We start from the raw sequence: 21,205 nt of genomic DNA, 5'->3' as shown, positions 1-21,205 counted from the left end.
CCTGTGTGTGTTTAGGACTTCTGCTTTGAAAGAAATGCTAAACTGCTCACTTCTGGTCTTTGTAATGCATCCTTATGACCTCTGACTTCCATTTTGGATTATTATTCATAAACCGCTCATAAACATTGTGCTTACCACAAGGCCTAAAGTTTCACATTGAGAGCGTTACAGCTATGTAGAATCTCAAATGTTAGTTTTACATTTTTGACTCGTAATTCTTATCTCGATGTCTTCTGTAGTGATATTCTAATGGAGTTCCTGCTCAATGTCACCACAGCACCAGAATTTCGTCGTTGGGAAGTAGCTGACCTTCAGCCTCAGCTAAAGATTGACAAAGCTGTGGCCTTTCAGAATCCGCAGACTCGTAAGTACATTTCCAGATCACATTTGTTTTTAAGATACTGGGTTTTTTTAGAAGATCAATTTATAGAAGAAAAAAAAAAAGGCTGTCAAAATTTATTTTTTTATTTTTATTTATTTTTTTGAGACAGAGTCTCACTCTGTCACCCAGGCTGGAGTGCGGTGGCACAATTTTGGCTCACTGCAACTTCCGCCTCGTGGGTTCAAACAGTTCTTCTGCCTTAGCCTCCCGAGCAGCTGGAATTATAGGTGTGCACCACCACACCTGACTACGTTTTTGTATTTTTAGTAGAAACAGGATTTTGCCATGTCGGTCAAGCTGGAGTTCAGTCTTGAATCCCTGGCCTCAAGTGATCCACTCATCTCAGCCTCCCAAAGTGCTGGGATTACGGGTGTGAACCACCATGCCTGGACAAATGTTTTACTACTTGAATTTGAAAATATATTTTTCAAAAATTTGTTATTTAGATATGTTATTCTTTTGTTTCTAAACATTTATAATCATTTTTCATGTTTGATGGTAAGTAAATTGTAGGATCCTAGAAGTTTTTCCTGTTTCCTTCCCAATGTTTTGTTTTTGTTTGTTTTTGAGACAAGATGTTGCTTGTTGCCCAGACTGGAGTGCAGTGGCACGATCTCACTGCAGCCTGAACCTTCTGGACTCAGGTGATCCTCCTACCTCAGCCTCCTGAATAGCTGGGACTACAGGCACACACCACCACACCCTGCTAATTTTTTTTTTTTTTAATAGAGATGAGGTCTCACTGTATTGCCCAGGCTGGTCTTGAACTCCTGGGCTGAAGTGATCCTCCCACCTCAGCTTCCCAAAGTGCTGGGTTTACAGGCATGAGCCACTGTGCCTGACCCCCAATGATTTTTAAGAGTTGTTTTGCTTACACCAAATTCTGCACCAGTGTATTGCTGCTGCTGTTATTGCTTACTGTTGTATTGCTATTATTATTTAGCCATCTGCTCTTCATTGAGTCTTTCCAAAGTAAGTAACTTAATTTTTTTAAGTAGGAATCTTTTTTGCATTCGTATTTTATGTTTATATAATGTCTGATTATATAATCTTGACAAGTACAACTGGTAATACAAGTCTATAAACAAGTGCCGCTGACTCCTGGGAGTCATTCAACTTCTGGTGGGAGCAGAAATGTGCCAGTAGAGCAGAAATAGGTCAACTCAGTGGCTCAGCATGGGACAGGCTCCACATGCTGGCGTGGTGACTGATATTATTTCATGGTGATGCTTGGTGTCACAGAGGGGCGTGATCTGTGTTGCTCAGGATTTCTACTGAAGAAATAGATAGAATAGTACAATTTTAGAAAAGATGACCTGTGTGTCCAGAGTGGCTTCTTCCCCACTGGCGGCAGTGAGACGCCAGCCTGCATCTATTCTGTCTGAACAGTTACTCTGTGGTCTCCTGGCTGGTTTCTGCCTCCAGGTTTACATCTTGAGTCCATCTCCCACACGGCCATTACAGCAAGCTTCTGACATGAAAGTAAGCCTTCTTATTAGCTGTGGGATAAAGTCTAAACAGCATATATGTATATGGCCTTGCATGATCTTACCAGCCCACTTCTCTTACTTCATGCTCTACCCTCTTCTCCTCCCAGCTGCAATTCCCATTTGAATCAAATTATTGTTATACTTTAAGCCTTTGTTTTGTCTGCTTCCTACGCCTAAATTGCTGTTCCCAAATGATTTCCCCTGGGAAACACCAGCTCATTCTGTAAGATGGATCCCACATATGACTTGTATTAATTGTTTTCTAATTCCCACTGCCCTTCCCTTGTACCTCTATTGCACTTTTGACACACTGCCGACATTGCACCCATAATACTTTATTTCACAGGTTTTCCTCTTAAAATTTGAGGGCAGGCCTTGTATGTTCCACATCTCTGTATTTCTAGCATCTAGCGCGGTGCCTCTCATAGGGAAGTTGCCAGGTAATGAGCAACTGAAGGAAACACTGCAGGCAAAAAGGCATTGAAGCAAGAAAGCAGGGAAAGCACCAAGCACCACGGAGGAGTAAGTCCCAGTGGAAGCTCACACTGGTCCCCTGAAAGCTACCTGACAACCTCCTTATTACCTAGAGAGGAAACCTAGAAGTAAGTAAAATTCAGATTAAATGACTTGTGCTAGGTCACATGGCAAGATGACAGCAAAACCATAACTAGATGGGGACTTCCTGACACCCAGGCCAATATACCTTCCCAGTGATACCAGCTAGGTTAAAGTTAGAAAAGGGGTTTAGGTGGACTCCAGTATATAGAAGCTGCTGCCATGTAATCTCTTTTTTTCCTTAGCACATTCTACTGACAGAAACTGGCAGTTACTAGAGGTTAAATAATAATAATTTTAAGTCCTCTTAACATATGAATGCCAGAAGATGACCAAATTTGTATAGGCTTGTTGCTTTCTAGGTTTTAAAAACGTTGTCTTTACTGAAAGTGCATTTCCCTAAATGCTTCTTCACTTATCTCACAGATGTCATTGAAAATTTGCATGCAGCAGCTTACCGGAATGCCTTGGCTAATCCCTTGTACTGTCCTGACTATAGGATTGGAAAAGTGACATCAGAGGAGGTACCAATAAAACATATTTTGAAATGTACTTGTTTTTCACATTAAATTGAACATCTACCATTTCAGGTTTGTTGGTTAATTTTTCTTTTTATCTTCTAACTTTAAGAAATTCAATGTGCTTGCTTTTTCATCCGCCTGCTTTTTAACTAAAATTTTATCTGAGCAATTCTTGTATATTCTTTAAGAAATGTTTTCATAAAAAAAAAAAAGAAAAGAAATGTTTTCATGACTAAAGGGACATGATCATTAAAAAGTAAAATCAAGGAAAATGAAGGAAAAGAAAACATCTCACATACCTAAAGGCACTCAATGTTAATACCTGGTATATTTTCTTCTAAACCCTTTTCTGTGTGTATGTATCTTTTTTGTTTGTTTGTTTTAAATATGGGGTCTCCCTGTGTTGCCTAGGCTGGTCTTGAACTCTTAGGCTGAAGCAGTCCTCCTGCCTCTGCCTCTCAAAGTGCTGGGATTACAGGCATGAGCCATTGCACCCAGCCTGTGTATCTTTTTTAAACAGTATTTAAATGTTTAAGTAGCATAATAGGGGCTGGGCCCAGTGGTTCACCCCTGTAATCTCAGCACTTTGGGAGGCCAAGGCAGAAGGATCACTTGAGGCCAGGAGTTCAAGACCAGCCTGGGCAACATAGCAAGACCCTGTCTCTAAAAAAAAAAAAAAAAAAAAATGTGTGTGTATACGTACATATATATAAAACAGGTCCTTTGACTAAAACTCTTTGGTCTCTCTGAATTCGTAAATAAGACTTGAGCCCACTTCCTTAGCTCCGGTTCCATCCTCACTCACTCATTCACGTTCTTTGGCACACCAGCCTCCCTTTGCTGGCTATTGGGGTTTGTCACATGCCACAGCCATATATGTGCATCTTAGAACTTTGTTTCCAAAACATGAAACATTGAATGCTAAATCTACAAGTATAGGTATGTGCATATATTCTTCATTTCCTATTCCTACCACCCAGACCCAAAAACAAATTTTATCAAAAGACATTAAGAGAAAAATTTGGAATTATCGACACCTTCAAAGTATGTCTGACTCAAAAATTTAAGGTTTTTATTCTCGTTTCATTCCTAGTTAGCTGTTACAGAAAACTAAACTGTATCCCTTCTCTTTTTGACTTATCAATTAATAATTTGATGCCTTCCATTCATATGACACTTTTATTTAGAAATTTTAACTTATATCATCCAACTTGAACAGGCAGCAGTTTTTCATAAGATTGGACTCTAATGTTTTGAAATTTTTTAGAAATCAAATTCACCCTCATGAGGATGTGTCATTAAGATAACTAAAAGAGTAGACATAGCAAAGGTTTATCCACAAGGATAGCTATTGTAATATTGTTTTATAATTGTGAAAAATTAGAAACAAGTTAATATCCAGCATTAGGGAACTAGTTAAATAACTTATAGAATGGAACAGTATTCAACCATTCAAAAATACTAGTTGATACGTAAAACTTCACAGCGTATTGTCACATAAAGGCAATTTACGAATTAGGACATCCCAAAAGGTCCCATTTTTTTTTAACAAAAGGTATGTATGTATGCATTATAGACAAATACCAAGATGTTAACTGTGGTAACTTGGTTATCTCAAAGTTAATGGTATTTTTTAAATGTGTCCCTAGGCTAAAGGAAACTCTAAAGAAATTGGCGCTAGAATACTTTGAGCAATGGCAGCATCAATAGAAAAACATCAATAGAAAAAAGAGTATGACTTTCCAAGGTGACTCTATAGATATAGACACCATTCATTGTAGGGCACGGATTATGATAAATTGATTAAAAGTTCAGTTTCATTACTTTAGCCCAGTGATTCTCAAACGTTATCACTTTCCTTCCTGAGGAGCCTTTCCAGCCATTTTTTTCTAAACCTCTTACTTTTAATACCACAGATACAGTTTATGTATTGTATATTTGTACTTTATACATAAAAGTAGTGAGTTTTTTTTTCTTAGTTACCCCAAACCAATTTTCACCCATCTGGAAGGGATAGCATTTCTGTTGAAAGTACATGTTTTAGCCCTACTTTTGTATATTAAGCCTAACGTGATAGTATAAACCAGTGATTACCAAGTCTCGCCAATCTTCAGATCGCCTGAGTGGTTGATTGGATGGATGGGTAGTTGGTTGGTTTTAAATAAGAATTCTAGGATTCCACATTTAATATTTTGTTATCAGTCTATAGAGTAAGTCCCAAGAATGGGGGACAGTGACTGTTTTTGTTTTTCAAGCTCTCTGAGTAATTCTGTGATCATACAGTTTGGACACCCTGGTATAGACAATGACTTCATGGTCAGAAAAGCTTTGTAGAGATTGGCTTCAAAGATGGATGAGAAGGGTGTTGTGGTAAAACTCTGTTAGCCCTGTTATAGAATGTTAATAGTGCTCCATTACTACCTATATAAACACAAAAGAAACCTGATACACTACGTAAGCTACATTATAATAAAAATTATAGTCCATTTTTTCAAGTTTAGGCCAGTGTATGCTCTAATTTCTTTTTGTTCCTTTTTTTTTTTTTTTTTTTTTTGAGACAAGAGTCTTGCTCTGTCGCCCAGGCTAGAGTGCAGTGGCACGATCTCAGCTCACTGCAACCTCTGCCTCGTGGGTTCAAACAATTCTCATACCTCACACCACCCAAGTAGCTGGGATTACAGGCATACACCACCACGCCTGGCTCATTTTTGCGTTTTTAGTAGAGTCAGAATTTCAGGGTGTTGCCTGGGCTGGTCTCAAATTCGTGGCCTCAAATGATCTGCCAGCCTTGGCCTCCCAGAGTGCTGGGATTACAGGCATGAGCTACTGCACCCAGCCTCTTTTTATTCCTTTTATAAATAACAGCTTTATTGAGATGTAATTCCCCATACTATACAACCTATTTAAAGTGTACACAATTCAGTGGTTTTCATTATATTCACAGAGTTGTGCAACCATGACCACAGTTAGGTTCTAGTTCTTTTAAGCAATGGTTTTTATAATAAAATCCCAGGGTAATTAACTTCAGTACCATGTAGTTTATTACAGCAGCTTATAAGGCTAAGTATTTTCTTCCAAACTGTACTTTTATGTTTTTACAGCTTTTTATATTTATGCTAATATAACCTAATAAGTGTTTTTAACTTCCCCAGTTACATTACTTCGTTCAGAACCATTTCACAAGTGCAAGAATGGCTTTGATTGGACTTGGTAAGTTGAGTATTGCCTGCCTATCAGTTTGCTTCCTTAAGAGCAATTCTTTAAACTAATTATGTGAACACAGAATTGAACAAAATTTGAAAACTTCAGCCTTCTATTTATGTCAGACAGGCAATATATCATAGGATTTTAATTGCTAGTCATTTGTTTCGGAAAGCAGAATCCAGCATTTAAATTTGTAAACCTCTGGCTTTAAATTCTTTACAGTATTTGTAAAACCTGTGACAAAGGTGAATTTCTCAAAGCAAAGAGCTTTCACAGACTGTTTTTTTAAAGGAGGTACAGCTTACTAGAAAAACAGGCAAAGGGCATGAGCAGACAGTTCATGGGAGAAATATGTTTGTATAAGCGTAGCCAACTATCTTTGTTTTAAATGATCAGCCTCACTAATAATTAAGAAAATTTTAATCTGTGATATTGGCAAAATTAAAAGATTGACACTGCCCAGAATTAACCAGAGTATAGAGAAATAGGCACTCTCACAAAGTGTTAGTAGGAATATAAACTAGTACATTTTGGGAGATCTTTTTGAATATATCTGTTAAAATTCTAGGCTGGGCATGGTGGCTCATGCCTGTAATCCTAGCACTTTGGGAGACTGAGATGGGCAGATCACCTGAGGTCAGGAGTTCAAGACCAGCCTAGCCAACCTGGTGAAACCCTGTCTCTACTAAAAATACAAAAATTAGTCGGGCACGGTGATTCAAGCCTGTAATCCCAGCTATTCGGGGGGCTGAGGAGGAGAATCACTTGAACCCGGGAGGCAGTGATTGCAGTGAGCCGAGATCATGCCACTGCACTCCAGCATGGGTAACAGAGCGAGACTCTGTCTCAAAAAAATAAAATTCTAAATGTTTATACTCGTAGACCCAGTGACTTTTAAGAATTTGTCTTACAGAAACATTAGGTCAAGTTTACAAAATAGTTGCATGAGAATATCATTTGTAATATTTTTTGTTTTGTTTTGCAAATAACAGCTTAAGATATTATTTACTTGCCATAAAATTCACCCTGTTGAAGTATGTAGTTCTGTGGTTTTTAATAAATTAGCTATTACCACTACCTAATTTCAGGGTGTGTTCATCATCCCCTGCAAAAGCCCCATACCCGTTAGCAGTCACTCCCCATTCTCATCTTCCCCCTGCCTGTGGCATCGCCTAATCTACTCTTTTTTTTTTTTTTTTTTTAAGAAATGGAGGTCTCATTCTGTTGCCCAAGCTGGAGCACAGTGGCACAATTATAGCTCACTTGAACTCCTAGGCTCAGGTGATCCTCCGACCTCTGCCTCCTAAGTAGCAATAATCTATTTTGTCTCTATAGATTTGACTCTTCTGGACATTTCATATAAATGGAGTCATACAGTATGTGGCCTTTTGTAACTGGCTTTTCTTACTTAGTATAATGTTTTCAAGGTCCATCCATATTGGAGCATATGTCAATGTCTCATTCCCTTTTATGGCTCAAGAATGCTCCATTACCACATTTTGTTTCTTCATTCATTGGCATTTGGGTTGTTTCCACCTTTTGGCTGTCATAAATATAAACATTCATGTGTACGTTTTTCTTAGGACACCTGTTTTTAGTTCTTTTGGTTATGTCTAATAATAGAATTGCCAGGACATATGGTAACTCTGTTTAACCATTTGGGGAACTGCCAGACTGTTTTCCAAAGTAGCTGCACCATTGTACATTCCCACCAGTAATGCACAAAGGTTTCAATTTCTCTACATCCTTACCAACACTTATTGTCTGTCTTTCTGACTATGACCATCTTACTGGGTGGGAAGTGGTCATTGTGATTTTGGTTTGTTTTTCCCTAATGACAAATGACATTGAACATATTTTCATGTGCTTTTTGTCCATTTGTATAACTTATTTGTTTTTTGGTTTTTTGAGACAGAGGCTTTCTCTGTCGCCCAGGCTGGAGTGCAATGGCGCAATCTTAGCTCACTGCCACCTCCACTTACCAGGTTCAAGCAATTCTCTGGCCTCAGCCTCCCGAGTACCTGGGATTACAGGTGCACGCCACCATTCCTGGCTAATTTTTGTAATTTTAGTAGAGATGGGGTTTCACCATGTTGGCTGGGCTGGTCTCGAACTCCTGAGCTCAGGTGATCCACCTGCCTCGGCTTCCCAAACTGTTGGGATTACAGGTGTGAGCCCCCGTGCCCAGTCAACTTTGGAGAAATGTCTATTCAAGTCTTGCCCATTTTTTAATTGGGTTTTTTTTTTAATTGTTGAGTTGTAAAGGTTCTTTATATATTTTGGATACTCAAGCTGTTAGCAGATATATTATCTGCAAATATTTTCCTGCATTTCATGGGTCCTCTTTTTACTTTCTTGATATAGTGTTCTTTATGGACAATGCAATGTTGTTTTAAGAGCTAACTATTAGAAACATGCTAACGTCCATCAGGAGGGGACTGATCAAATAAATGGCGGTACAGCCATAACCATTAAATATTTGATATAGACTAAACACTTAGAAATTTTTAAATTATGAAAGATCAGTTAGAAACAATATCAGTAGAATAATACCATTTTAGAAATAAATTGAGGGTAATATTAACTACACAGAAAAAAATTCTAGATGAATAGTAATACTAAGTATATAGTAAATAGTTTAGTAATAGTAAACTATAGTAAACTGGGTATCTCTGGGAGAGTGGCATTATGGCAAGAAGACTTACTTATTTCTGTAATGTTCGGATTTTACAATCGTATTTTTAAAACAAAGAAAAAATATTTTATGATTGTGTTTTAGTAATTCTGGTTCTAGCTTTGTTTTTGCTTTTGTTGAAACAGGTGTGAGTCATCCTGTTCTAAAGCAAGTTGCTGAACAGTTTCTCAACATGAGGGGTGGGTTTGGTTTATCTGGTGTGAAGGCCAAATACCGTGGAGGTAAGCATTTCCTTCTATTAGGGTTAATTTATCAGAAGGGCGTTTCCCCACTAGAATAGCATGTTGAGGTGGAATAGGCCTGAATATTTACTATTCAACAGTCTCGGCATAGAATTGGATGACTTGGATGTTGTATTTTAAACATGTGTTTTGTTTGTGTTTGGGGACAGGATGGTATGGGGAAAGCACCAAGCCACAGAAAAGACTCGTGGGTTAATACTGTATTGTAGGAAATAGTGAAGAATGAAACCAATGGTGAACAAGCCATTTTCTTCTTCCCTCTATCCTTAACCTGGCCTCAGGTGAAATCCGAGAACAGAATGGAGACAGTCTTGTCCATGCTGCTCTTGTAGCAGAGAGTGCTGTCGCGGGAAGTGCAGAGGCAAATGCGTTTAGTGTTCTTCAGCATGTCCTCGGTGCTGGGCCACATGTCAAGAGGGGCAGCAACACCACCAGCCATCTGCACCAGGCTGTTGCCAAGGCGACTCAGCAGCCATTTGATGTGAGTCTGAACAGTTGGTATCTCTCCTTTTGCTTTCAAAGGCTCAGTATTTAAGATGTAATTCTGATAATTTACTCTTAAAAAGTAAGACAAACACACAGAAAATCTTTGTACAATTGAAGACATAGCCAGGCTTGATTTTAGTATATTTGAGGGTCTATCAAAAACTCACTGGCTTTTCTACTTTGTCTATTACTTGTCATTAGTCATATAGAAAGAGGAATTTAATGCTTAGAAATAAAGGGAATCTACATATCCGTTCCCTTTAGAATAAAGTTGTAGATATTAAACTTTCCCCTGGATTCTAACTAGTCTTTTTTTCTAGATTTTCTTCTGTCTCCTTCTGTTCTTGTGGCTACTTCCTGAATCTCACTATTCTTTGTTTTCCAACCAAGTGGACAAGATGAACACCAAGAAATTGTTTACAGACTCACTCCTTCAGCTTGAGATTAAATTTAAAAAGAAAAATGAGAGGCTGGGCACAGTGGCCACGACTAAAATCCCAGCACTTCGAGAGGCTGAGGTGGGCGGATCACTTGAGGTCAGGAGTTCGAGACCAGCCTGGCCAACATGGTGAAACCCCATCTCTCCTAATCCAATGAAGTAATTTAATAGAAATTCCTAGTTCAGAACTTGGCCAGAAATTTGGAGTATAAATAGGACGGCCTCAGAATTACAATTAAAGAAATTGAAGTCCAAGCCAACTGCGGTGGGTCACGCCTATAATCCCAGCACTTTGGGAGGCTGAGACGGGCGGATCACGAGGTCAGGAGATCGAGACCATCCTGGCTAACACAGTGAAACCCCGTCTCTACTAAAAATACAAAAATTAGCTGGGCGTGGTGGCGCACGCCTGTAGTCCCAGCTACTTGGGAGGCTGAGGCAGAAGAATCACTTGAACCCAGAAGGCGGAGGTTTCAGTGAGCCGAGATTGTGCCACTGCACTCCAGCCTGGGCGACAGAGCAAGACTCTGTCTCAAAAAATAGGAAAAAAAAAAAGAAATTGAAGTCCATTCTTATGCTTTACATGGACTGAGCCAATGGTTCTCCAAGTTTAATGTACATAAGAGTCACCTGGAACACTTGTTAAAAATCTGGGCTCCCAGGCTACATCCACAGGGACCTGAGTCAGTAAGTCCATTTCAGGAATCTGAAAGTCTGTATTTTTAAGAAGAATTCAGGTAATTTTTACATAAATGGTCCACATAAACACTGTAAATTGGGTTCACCCTAGAGAGCTAAAAGCTCTGCTCAAACTAGATAGCAATATCCCTGTTATTCAGAGGCTAAACTCTTGATACCTTGGACATCTGGATAATGACCACTAAGCAGAAATTTTTCTCTTAACTTTTTGACTTGAGTGTATAAGAGAAATAAAAGTAAATTGGTGAAAAAGTCCCTACTAGCAGCAGAGAGAAGAAACCAGGTCTGCCTAATGCTAAAGCCCATCTGTATTATAATAATAATGTTTGTGGATTAGTGTTTGCATTAACCTTTAATCATCTAAAGAGGGTTAGAAAATGCCCAGCATAAAGGAAAGGGAGCAGTCATTTTAGAAATATTTAAATGAAAAAACAAAGCCGTGATAGTTCTGGAAGATACAGAATACTTTAGTTCTCGACAGAACTGATTAAGTAAAATATTAATCTATTTTGTTTATACTGTGAAGGTCCAAGTTTTTTCTAGGCAAACTTAAAGAAATCGTGCCCTGTTTTACCTGGCAGAATATCATACAGTAAAGTCTCATTATCTTTCAGGTTTCCGCATTTAATGCCAGTTACTCAGATTCTGGACTCTTCGGGATTTATACTATTTCCCAGGCCACAGCTGCTGGAGATGTAAGTTGCATACTCACCAAACTTCTTTCATGAACAAGTTATTTTCCCCCGCTGGCCATGAACATGTTTCCAGTTAAAATATGGAGTGTTTGAATGCAATGCAATGACTTACCAGAGCTCTGTATAGTATGATATCATTGAAGCATTATCTGCTATAGGGAAATTTACACATGTATACTAATGCTTCCAGGAAAGAGGAGAGAATTGCCTACTTGAAATTTTGGTTCTGGTTGGACAAGTTGCATTGAGTTGGCTCTGAAACATCTAAATTGAGAACCCAGGAGAGGGGAAGGCCAAGATGTTTATTTGCAAGTCTTCAGTATAGAGATTGTGTAGAAATCAGGGATATGTATGAATGATTGTAGGAAAAGAAAACTAAAGCTCAGTTTCTGGGAAAGAACATCATTTAAGGAGCAAGTGGCTAAGAAAAATGGCCCAGGTAAACAGAAAGAAAAAGAGAAGCTGTTATATTTGAAGGCTAGGAAAGAGAGAATGTTGAACACCGTTTTGACCCACAGTGAAATAACATTCATTACCACTGAGAAGTCTGGTAGTTTCAGCAAACTAGGACATCATGGGTGATCTTAACAGTTTTGACTAGAGTAGTGGAAACTGGCTAAAATGTGTAGTGATTAAGGAATGAATGACAAGTAAGAAATGAGAGGTTGGTGTGGGCTAGTGGAGCTTAGACATTCGAGGAGCAGGCTGTTTTAGGAGAGTTTACACAGAGATTAAGTTGAAAGAGACATTCATACTGAACAAAAAGAGCAGAGCAGATAGCGGAGACAGAAAATTATAAATGGCTCAAGTCTGAGAAAGGAATACGTGGGATCCAGCACACAAGGGGACTGTTTAGCCTTATAGACAGGCTAATATTGGAAGATATTGGGAATATGGGGAAGTAACGCCTCAGTGAGACAGGAGGCTAAGTCATGTTTTGACAGAGAAGGGAGGAAAGTTTAAAGAAAGTAGTGAAGTTTGGGACAAATAGTGAGGTACACAAAAAGTGGGTATTCACTGTAGTATAGGTGTATCCTTGAAATCAGCGACCACAAATTCACAGTACAGTGAGTCAGCACTGTCATGTAATTTTTCCTCCGTTGCATTCACAAGCCTAATGGAGAAATGGAGGAGTTAGGTATTAGGGTTAATCCCAGGTTGGAATCCTGCAAAGTGGGCAGGTCAGAAGTATGAGGATATGGCAAGGGAGCTGGGAGCATTGGAGCATTGGCAAGAGTGATTAAAAGGATGATTCAGGGATCTAGGCTCAATAGAGAAGTGAAGCCAGAGATCTTGATGAAGTGGAAGAATAAGGATAGTGAAATTAAAGACTGAGGTCGGGGTCTTAGAATTGAGGACTTCAGAGGTATGCAAATCTAGGCTATGATCAGGTCTGGGGTGTGGCTATGAAAATGGGCAGCAAAAATGAAGGGGAAACAGAGGTCCTAGAATTTAGGTGATCAGAGGGAAAAATAAGTAGCAGACTCAGCCAGCATTGGGATGGAGAAAATCATGGCCAGATTTATTTATTTAGTCAACAAATATTTACCAAGCACCCACATCCCTGGAACTTTATTCTTTCTTTCTTTTTTAAATACTATGCAAGGATTCAGATTCCTTCTTGACTCTTGCTTTCAAGTATGGACAAGCCTTACAAATTGGCTGTGTATGGATTATTACTCGCTTCTTAGTGAATAGTAAGAGATAGCAGTATTAATGGCATGACACTGCAAGAGTCTGGAGAAGTTTTAAAGTGCTTATTCTTTATGGGTGATTAGAAATCCATGTGTTTGGCCGGGTGTGGTGGCTCACACCTATAATCCCAACACTTTGGGAGGTTGAGGTGGGAGGATCACTTGAGCCCACACATCTCTACAAAAAAAAACTAAAAAATTAGCCAGGCCTGGTAGCATGCACCTGTAGTCCAGCTTCTTGGGAGGCTGGGGCAGAAGGATTGTGTACAAACAGCTGCCTTATGAACATAGGAAGAATAAGGAACCCATAGTGATGACAGCATTCCACGTGGACACTGTGCTGTTTGTCTGGAACTAACCTTCCATCTGTGTTTTCGCCTCAGTAAAGAAGCATGTCAGTGCTGCAGGAGACTCTGGTACTGACCACAGATGACCAAATTTTACTTATCTGTCCTAGGTAATCAAGGCTGCATATAATCAAGTCAAAACAATAGCTCAAGGAAACCTTTCCAACACAGATGTCCAAGCTGCCAAGTAAGTCTCAGTATTAACTGTGTTTTATGATTATAACAATATTACAATATATGCTCATAAGGACTGAGAAGCACAAAAAGCATAAAAAGAGAAACATCCCCATATCCTACCACCTAAAGATACAATTGTTAACATTTTGACCAGGCACAGTGGCTCACGCCTGTAATCCCAGCACTTTCGGAGGCCAAGGGAGGTGGTTCATTTGAGACCAGGAGTTTGAGACCAGTCTGGGCAACATAGCAAGACCTTGTCTCCACAAAAATTAGAGAATAATTGTTAACATTTTTCTTAGTTTATTGATCACACATTTTTAAACATAATTTTTAATATTGTATGGATAGATGCTGCTTGACTTACACTGGGGTTACATCCTGAGAAATCCATAAATCAAAAACACATTTAATACCCTGATAAACCAGTCATATAGCCAAACAATCATAAGTTAAACCATCGTAAGTTAGGACCATCTGTATACTTTTTTATCCTATTTAAATAGCATCCTTATTATAGAAGTTTGAAAATTACAAATAAAAGACAAAAATAATCTGATTCCCTACCAATGATTCTATGTTTTCATTGATTCAAATTACTAAAAATTTAAACAATATTCATTGGTGTGTCAAAATACACTTGTGCGTTTTCTGCAGTTATAAAGATATCTTTGGGCTTAAAATATTTTTGTATTTCATATTACTTTCTTGGTGTAGATTCCCAACTGAGTTAAGAGTTATAAACATAACGAAAGGCTCCATGTTAGAGTGCGTGTATGTGTGTATATTTAAATAATGCATTTGCCCAGGTGCAGTTGCTCATACCTGTAATCCCAGGACTTTGGGAGGCTAGGGCAGGAGGATCGCTTGAGGCCAGGAGTTCAGCCAGCCTGGGTAATGTGGTAAGACCCTGTCTTTACAAAAAGATATTTAAAACTAGCCAGGTGTGTTGGTGTGTGCCTGTAGCCCCAGCAACTCAGGAGGCTGAGGAAGGAGGATTGCTTGAGCCCAGGAGTTTGAGGTTACAGTGAACTAAGATCATGCCATTGCACTCCAGCCTGGGCAACAGAGCAAGACCCTGTCTCTTAAAAAAAAAACAAAAACAAAAACAAAAAAAGGTATATATTTCTAAGTCACAAATCTAAAGAGATTGTACCAGTTTCTAATCACACCACCAGTATATAAGAGTACCTATTCTACAATAGTTTCTTTCTTCATTACTGATTTATGCCCAAAACAGATCTGATTTTGTTTTGTTTTATAAGAAAGACTAAAATATTTGTCTGCTTTTTGGCAATTTTTAAATCCCCACTGTCCAGATTGAAAGTGTTAACAACACTCCTAATTCATTAGTAGTTCGAGGGTTTCTCTAAAAGACTTGGGACAAAGTTGGAAATCAATCTGCATTTTCATACAGCAGTTTAAGACATTTAAGTTTGACTCCATCTACTTAAGACAATTCAAAATGTGAATTTTGCAACTCCAGTGGTTGTTACAATCATTTAGTATTGCGCACAGGGGAAATATAACAGGGTGAATTACAACCCAGGATGGAACAACTTTTTAGTCATTTCTGTTCCCATTAGTATTGTTAAGTTTTGTTATGCTGAGCACACTACAAAATTGCATCTCTTGTATAAGTACAACACAATTTATTAAATATTGTATATATAAAACCAAGAATCAATAGGATGCAGGGCTACTTGACTGTACCAAAAACAAAACATGATGAGAATACATTGAAACACTGGATTTACTTAAGAAAAACCTAAGTTTTTCAAATTTATTTAAGAGAAGGTATTTTCTTAATAAATATAACACAGTTCTTATAAGGTATGGTGATATGTAGAAAGTAGAATTTTGATTATTAATGTCAAGATATGTTTTCTGCCATTTTGATGGAGTTGATACTTTTTCTTATAAGGTTCTTAGTCTTCCTATAGTGAAAGAGAGAAAGTGAGGTGTCATTGCTGAAGGTACACACTAATAACCTCTTGGTAGTTTATTGCAGGTAAAATCATTTTTTAATTAAGCTGACAAAGTGGTAAAATTGTAGCATTAAATTGTAATTATGTTTAAATGGAAGTCTTGCTATAGCGTGTTAAAGGATGATACTTTGAGGTTTAAATATCGACTGTCTCATCAAACACTATGTCTATAAGTAATAAGTTTCTGGGAGAATTGTGAATTGGATTTTGTTTTATTTCAAGTGGATGCTTTTGTGCCCATATTTAAGCTGCTGTTGCTTATAAGACCTGTACTGCCCTTCCCCACCTGCCTTTTCAATCATACCTTGTGCTCACTGAGACAAATCTCAGCAAGAGGCAGGAGTTGCTTCACTAATCAAAACCTCACGTTAAAATAGTTTTACCTAGATCCAAGTTCTAGTCCAAAATCAAAAAGCAATCTCTGGAGTTTATTCAGTATAGTTTTGTACTGACAGCTTTGCAAATAGTAATGTATACAGTACAGTACTTGGTGAACTGAAGAAATAGAATGGAGGCCATTAGCACTGTAAGTTGTTAGTTTGCCTGTTTACCAAAAACACGTTGAAGAGTTTTGGGGCGCATACTTTAAAATTGCCCTGTTTCACTGCATAAGAGGAACTGGCTTGACTCTACTTCACCCTTGGTGGAAACTAACAGGCCCTAAAAGAGGCAGCAACAGCTGAAGTGGATACCGCAGAAATAAACAGACAGCAGAAGCTCTTTCAGACACCCCCGAAACCTGCCAAAACTCACAGGTAATACAAGTGAAATGGTAGCATAAGAAGAAAATAAACATGAGAATCTTCAAACTGTAAGCATTGAAAGGTATCCTCCATCCAAGAAGAGAACCCAGTTCATACAAGGAAAAGGCAAAAGGAAAAGGTCAAGACTGTGACCTTTATGACACTGTGACCCCAGCCGTGGGCCAGGTGGAGTTGTCTGTGGTGACACCCTGGTTTGACAGAAGGGTCTTCAAGATCCCTGGTCTGCACAGTCTAGCAGCCAGAAGGTAGGTTTATAATACACACTGTCCCCAACTTGCCATAGATCACCTTACAATTTTTCAACTTGGCTACAGAGCAAAACCATCGCAATTTCAGCTTCCAGTCATGGGTCACATAACGATGCGGATACGTTATGAGAAATGTGGTGTTAGGTGGTTTCATCACTGTGTGAACCTCATGGTGTACTTACACAAATGTAGATGGTATAGCCTACTACACACATAGGTCTGTATTATAGTCTGTTGCTCCTAGGCTACAAACCTGTATATGCACTATATACTGAATACTGTAGGCAGTTATAACACAATGGTAAGTATTTGTGCATCTAAACATAGGAAAGGTACAGTAAAAATAAAGCACAAAAGATTAAAAAAAAAATATGCCATTATAGGACATTTACCATGAATGGAGCTGGCAGGACCGAAAACTCCTGCTTTCAAGTGAGTCAGTGAGTGAGTGGTGAGTAAATGGGAAGGCCTAGGACATTACTGTGCACTGCTATAGACGCTAAACACTGTAAACATATGCTACGTGAAATTTTTTTTAATTGCACTACAGCATTATGTTGTCACTAAGTAATAGGAATCTTTCAGCTCCCTAATAATCTTATGGGACCCCATTATATATGTGGTCCATCATTGACCAAAAACGTCATTATGTAGTACATGACTATACTTGAATTTGATCTTTTCCTAGGCTAGTGATATGCAGTACATGAGATAATCAATAGTTTCTTATAAAATGGGCTTACGTTAGATGACTTTTGCTAACCGCAGGCTATCGTAAGTGTTCTGAGCACATATGAGGTAGGCTGGGCCAAGCTATGATGTTCGATACGTTAGGTGTATTAAATGCACTTTTGACCGCCATCTCAGTGGATGGCAGCCCTCTCACTGACAGCAGAGACATCTTCCTCACTGTGCCAGGGGCAGGAAAAAGAGCATGCTGCGACTGGCCAGTGACGTGCAGAGGATCCACGTTGCACAACCGGATCCAGAGGCCTTGGGAAGCATTAGGGAGCTCTCCAGCTGTCTCACTCAAATCTGTAGCAGTGTATGGACCCACAAATGGAGGCCAAAGTGGGCCCTCAATTGGACACTTCGGCAACCCTGAGGAGACTTCTTCCCTCCAGACTTACTGTTTTAGTGTCAGGTTCCAGAGAAGGGAGCGCCGTTCTTCTTGGGGAATTCAGGATGAGGGAGACATGCTATTACTATATCGATTAAATAAAGCTTTGATGTTCACAGCCCCTCGCCACCACCCAGAAAAAAAAAATAATTGCCTTGCTCTGTAGCTCTGTAAAACTGACTTCTGCCTTTTATTGGACAGGAACAAGCTGAAAGCTGGATACCTAATGTCAGTGGAGTCTTCTGAACGTTTCCTGGAAGAAGTCGGGTCGCAGGCTCTAGTTGCTGGTTCTTACGTGCCACCATCCACAGTCCTTCAGCAGATTGATTCAGTGGCTAACGCTGATATCATAAATGTAAGTAAATGAAAACGTACGATTTAACAACATAGAACTTCATGATCCAGTTTCAGAAGGATGCATAAGCGTCCTCGGGCAGTATATGTTATTCTTATGTTTGGTGCCCATCTACTTAATATGGAGGCGGGAGGGCCCGTTCCCATAAGATCTGCAACAAGCTTCCTTGTCAGCTTGAGTGTATGTATCTTCCTCCTTCAAATAAACTACCATTAGGTTAAACTCTGCTGTCAGTGAGAGCGCTGCCGTCCACTGAGATGGCAGTCAGAAGTGCATTTAATACACCTGATGTATCAAACATCAGGTTAAACTAATGGTAGTTTATAATACGGGCTTATGTTAGATGACTAGAGGTAAAGAAGAGTCAAATATTGGCAGTTTCATGTCATCCAACCTAAATAGTGAAGTTTGCTATTTTTCCTCTTCAAGTATTTCACCATCCAGCATCTTAAGATTTTCTTTACTATTCTAAGCCTAGGACATTCTCCTGTTCTTGCAATTTTTTTTTTCACATATATTATTATTCCCTACAAGATTGAGCTGTTTTGAGGGCAAGGACTATGTCATGTACTTCTTTGTGTTCCCTACTGTGCCTAACATGATGACTTACAGAATTAATCCAAACTAAGTGGGTTTTCCCCGTTTTCTACATTAAACTTACCAACTCGCCTTCTGTTGTACATGTCTCAGCCATCTTCTCACCAACAGGTCTACTTTGTATAGGTACAGTGGGGATAAGAAAAAATAAAAAACAAAAAACCAAGCTGGGTGCAGTGGCTCATGCCTGTAATCCCAGCACTTTAGAAGGCTGAGGTGGGCAGATTGCTTGAGCCCAGGAGTTCAACACCAGACTGGGCAATGTAGCAAAACCCCGTCTCTACAAAAAAGTACAAAAATTAGCTAGGCGTGGTGGCATGCGCCTGTAGTCCCAGCTACTTAGGAGGCTGAGGTCAGAAGGTGGCTTGAGCCTGGAACGCAGAGGTTACAGTGAGCCGAGATCATGCCACTGTACTCCAGGCTGGGCAACAGAGTGAGACCCTGTCTCAAATAAAAAAAGAGACAAGGCTATTTTAAGAAAGTAACCCTGACTTGATTTCACTTGGCCCCTAATCATCATCATTTCATACTCTTCTTTTTTTTTTTTTTTTTTCTTTTTTTGAGACGGAGTCTCGCTGTGTTGTCCAGGCTGGAGGGAGTGCAGTGGCGCTATCTCAGCTCACTGCAACCTCCGCCTCCCGGGTTCATGCCATATTCCTGCCTCAGCCTCCCAAGTAGCTGGGACTACAGGTGCCCGCCACCACACCCAGCTAATTTTTTGTATTTTTAGTAGAGATGGGGTTTCACCGTGTTAGCCAGGATGTGCTCAATCTCCTGACCTCCTCGCCTGCCTCGGCCGCCCAAAGTGCTGGGATTACAGGCGTGAGCCACCGCACCTGACTCATTTCTTACTCTTCTAAATGACTGTCCTTATCTTGTATCCCATCATTATGTGCATCCCAACCCGACTGCTTCCACCACCACCTCTCCTTCATAGTGATAAGATAAGCTGGCCTGAGAATATGAGGGCTGCTGCTCCACCTACACCTGACTCATGATACTACACTTAACCAGTCTTTGAACTTGGAAGTAGTGGCATAAAGAATCCTCTAGGGTATAAAGTTTTACTTTTAAGTTAACAATCATTGTATTTTTATTGACCCAGACTATTTGCCCTTGTAATACAGAAACAGGAAAGTATATCCCTGCCTGAAGCCACACTACTCTATTTGAGAGTGTCAGTGATGTTTTCCTTATCTCTCTTTTAACAGCTACCCTCTTACCGGAGCATTGCTCTTGCTTGGTTCATTACACATACAATGGAACATTCAGAGGAACAGCTAAGCTTTTCCCACACTGTCACAAATTAAAGCACCAGCCATCTCCTAGTTAATTTTCACAACGGCTATTATAGTAATTGCTGGCTTAGAATGTCCTATCCAAGGCCGGGTTGGTGGCTCATACCTGTGATCCCAGCACTTTGGAAGGTCGAGGTGGGTGGATCACTTGAGGCTAGGAGTGCGAGACCAGCCTGCCCAACATGGCGAAATCTGGTCTCTACTAAAAATACAAAAATTAGCTGGGCATGGTGGTGCATGCCCGTAATCCCAACTCCTTGGGAGGCTGAGGCAGAGAATTGCTTGAACCTGGGAGGCGGAGGCTGCAGTGAGCCAAGATCGCGCCACTGCATTCCATGCTGGGTGACAGAGCAAGACTCCATCTCAAAAAAAAAAAAAAGAATGTCCTATCCATAAATTCTTAAAATGACAATAAGTTCACCTGCTTGATGACATATATTTTTATTTTTGTTAACTTTGTCTTTTGTTTGTTTCTTTAAAGGCTGCAAAGAAGTTTGTTTCTGGCCAGAAGTCAATGGCAGCAAGTGGAAATTTGGGACATACACCTTTTGTTGATGAGCTGTAATACTGACGCACACATTACGGGAGAGAGCTGAACATTCTCTCAGCCCAGAGCAGCAAACACATGAAAGTCAGAAATCTCTAATATAACATTTGTCTTTTTTCCAGTGAGGTAAAATAAGGCATAAATGCAGGTAATTATTCTCAGCTGACCTAAAGTCAATAAAACATTCTGCTTAGGTGTTTTTCTTACGTTTTTCTCAATGAGTTAATCAACAAGTATTTATTATGTGCTGATATTTTTGTTTTAGATGCTTTAAAGGAGACAGGAATATAATTATTGAGCATAGAAGCATTAGAAACTATTAAAATTAAGGCTAAGTGGCTATCAGTATAAATAGTGCCAGGTTACTATTGGTGGCTTTTCAGATGAAAGCAAGTTCAAAATTTGTCATTTTGGGTATCAATAGCTAAATGGTCTGGTTTTTACCCCTGTTTTGCCTTTTTTGCAATAAAATTATTTCCGAAAAACATAAATTTCCTATCAATCATATCCTATATTCCCATTAATTCATTTTTTTATGTCTGAGTTATCTTCACTGACAGAGTTTTGTTTTTCACTCATCTGCTGTCTCTCCCTTATCTGTTACTATCCTGTCTCTTCCAAGTAATTAACTCTCAATTCAACATTTACAGTAAAAGAAGGGC

The 21,205-nt window shown here is 39.3% G+C and overlaps 1 protein-coding gene across 1 annotated transcript in view; it reads left to right on the top strand.

The window, feature by feature from the left end:
• Positions 1-20,742, top strand: part of LOC126944495 (cytochrome b-c1 complex subunit 2, mitochondrial) — a 31,132-nt gene extending 10,390 nt beyond the window's left edge. Inside the window, exons 6-14 of the mRNA XM_050774041.1 lie at positions 240-364; positions 2,854-2,951; positions 6,101-6,158; positions 8,973-9,068; positions 9,371-9,570; positions 11,328-11,408; positions 13,560-13,636; positions 17,948-18,101; positions 20,478-20,742. Of these exons, the coding sequence (XP_050629998.1) occupies positions 240-364; positions 2,854-2,951; positions 6,101-6,158; positions 8,973-9,068; positions 9,371-9,570; positions 11,328-11,408; positions 13,560-13,636; positions 17,948-18,101; positions 20,478-20,561 (973 nt within the window). The 3' untranslated portion in view covers positions 20,562-20,742. The remainder of the gene's footprint in view (positions 1-239; positions 365-2,853; positions 2,952-6,100; positions 6,159-8,972; positions 9,069-9,370; positions 9,571-11,327; positions 11,409-13,559; positions 13,637-17,947; positions 18,102-20,477) is intronic.
• The last annotated feature ends 463 nt before the right edge of the window (positions 20,743-21,205 follow it).

Source organism: Macaca thibetana, chromosome 20 (genome assembly GCF_024542745.1).
Source record: "Macaca thibetana thibetana isolate TM-01 chromosome 20, ASM2454274v1, whole genome shotgun sequence".
NCBI classification, from domain to species: Eukaryota; Metazoa; Chordata; class Mammalia; order Primates; family Cercopithecidae; genus Macaca; species Macaca thibetana.
The sequence above is the reverse complement of the archived record's forward strand: the minus strand, read 5'-3'. Positions and strand labels throughout refer to the sequence as shown.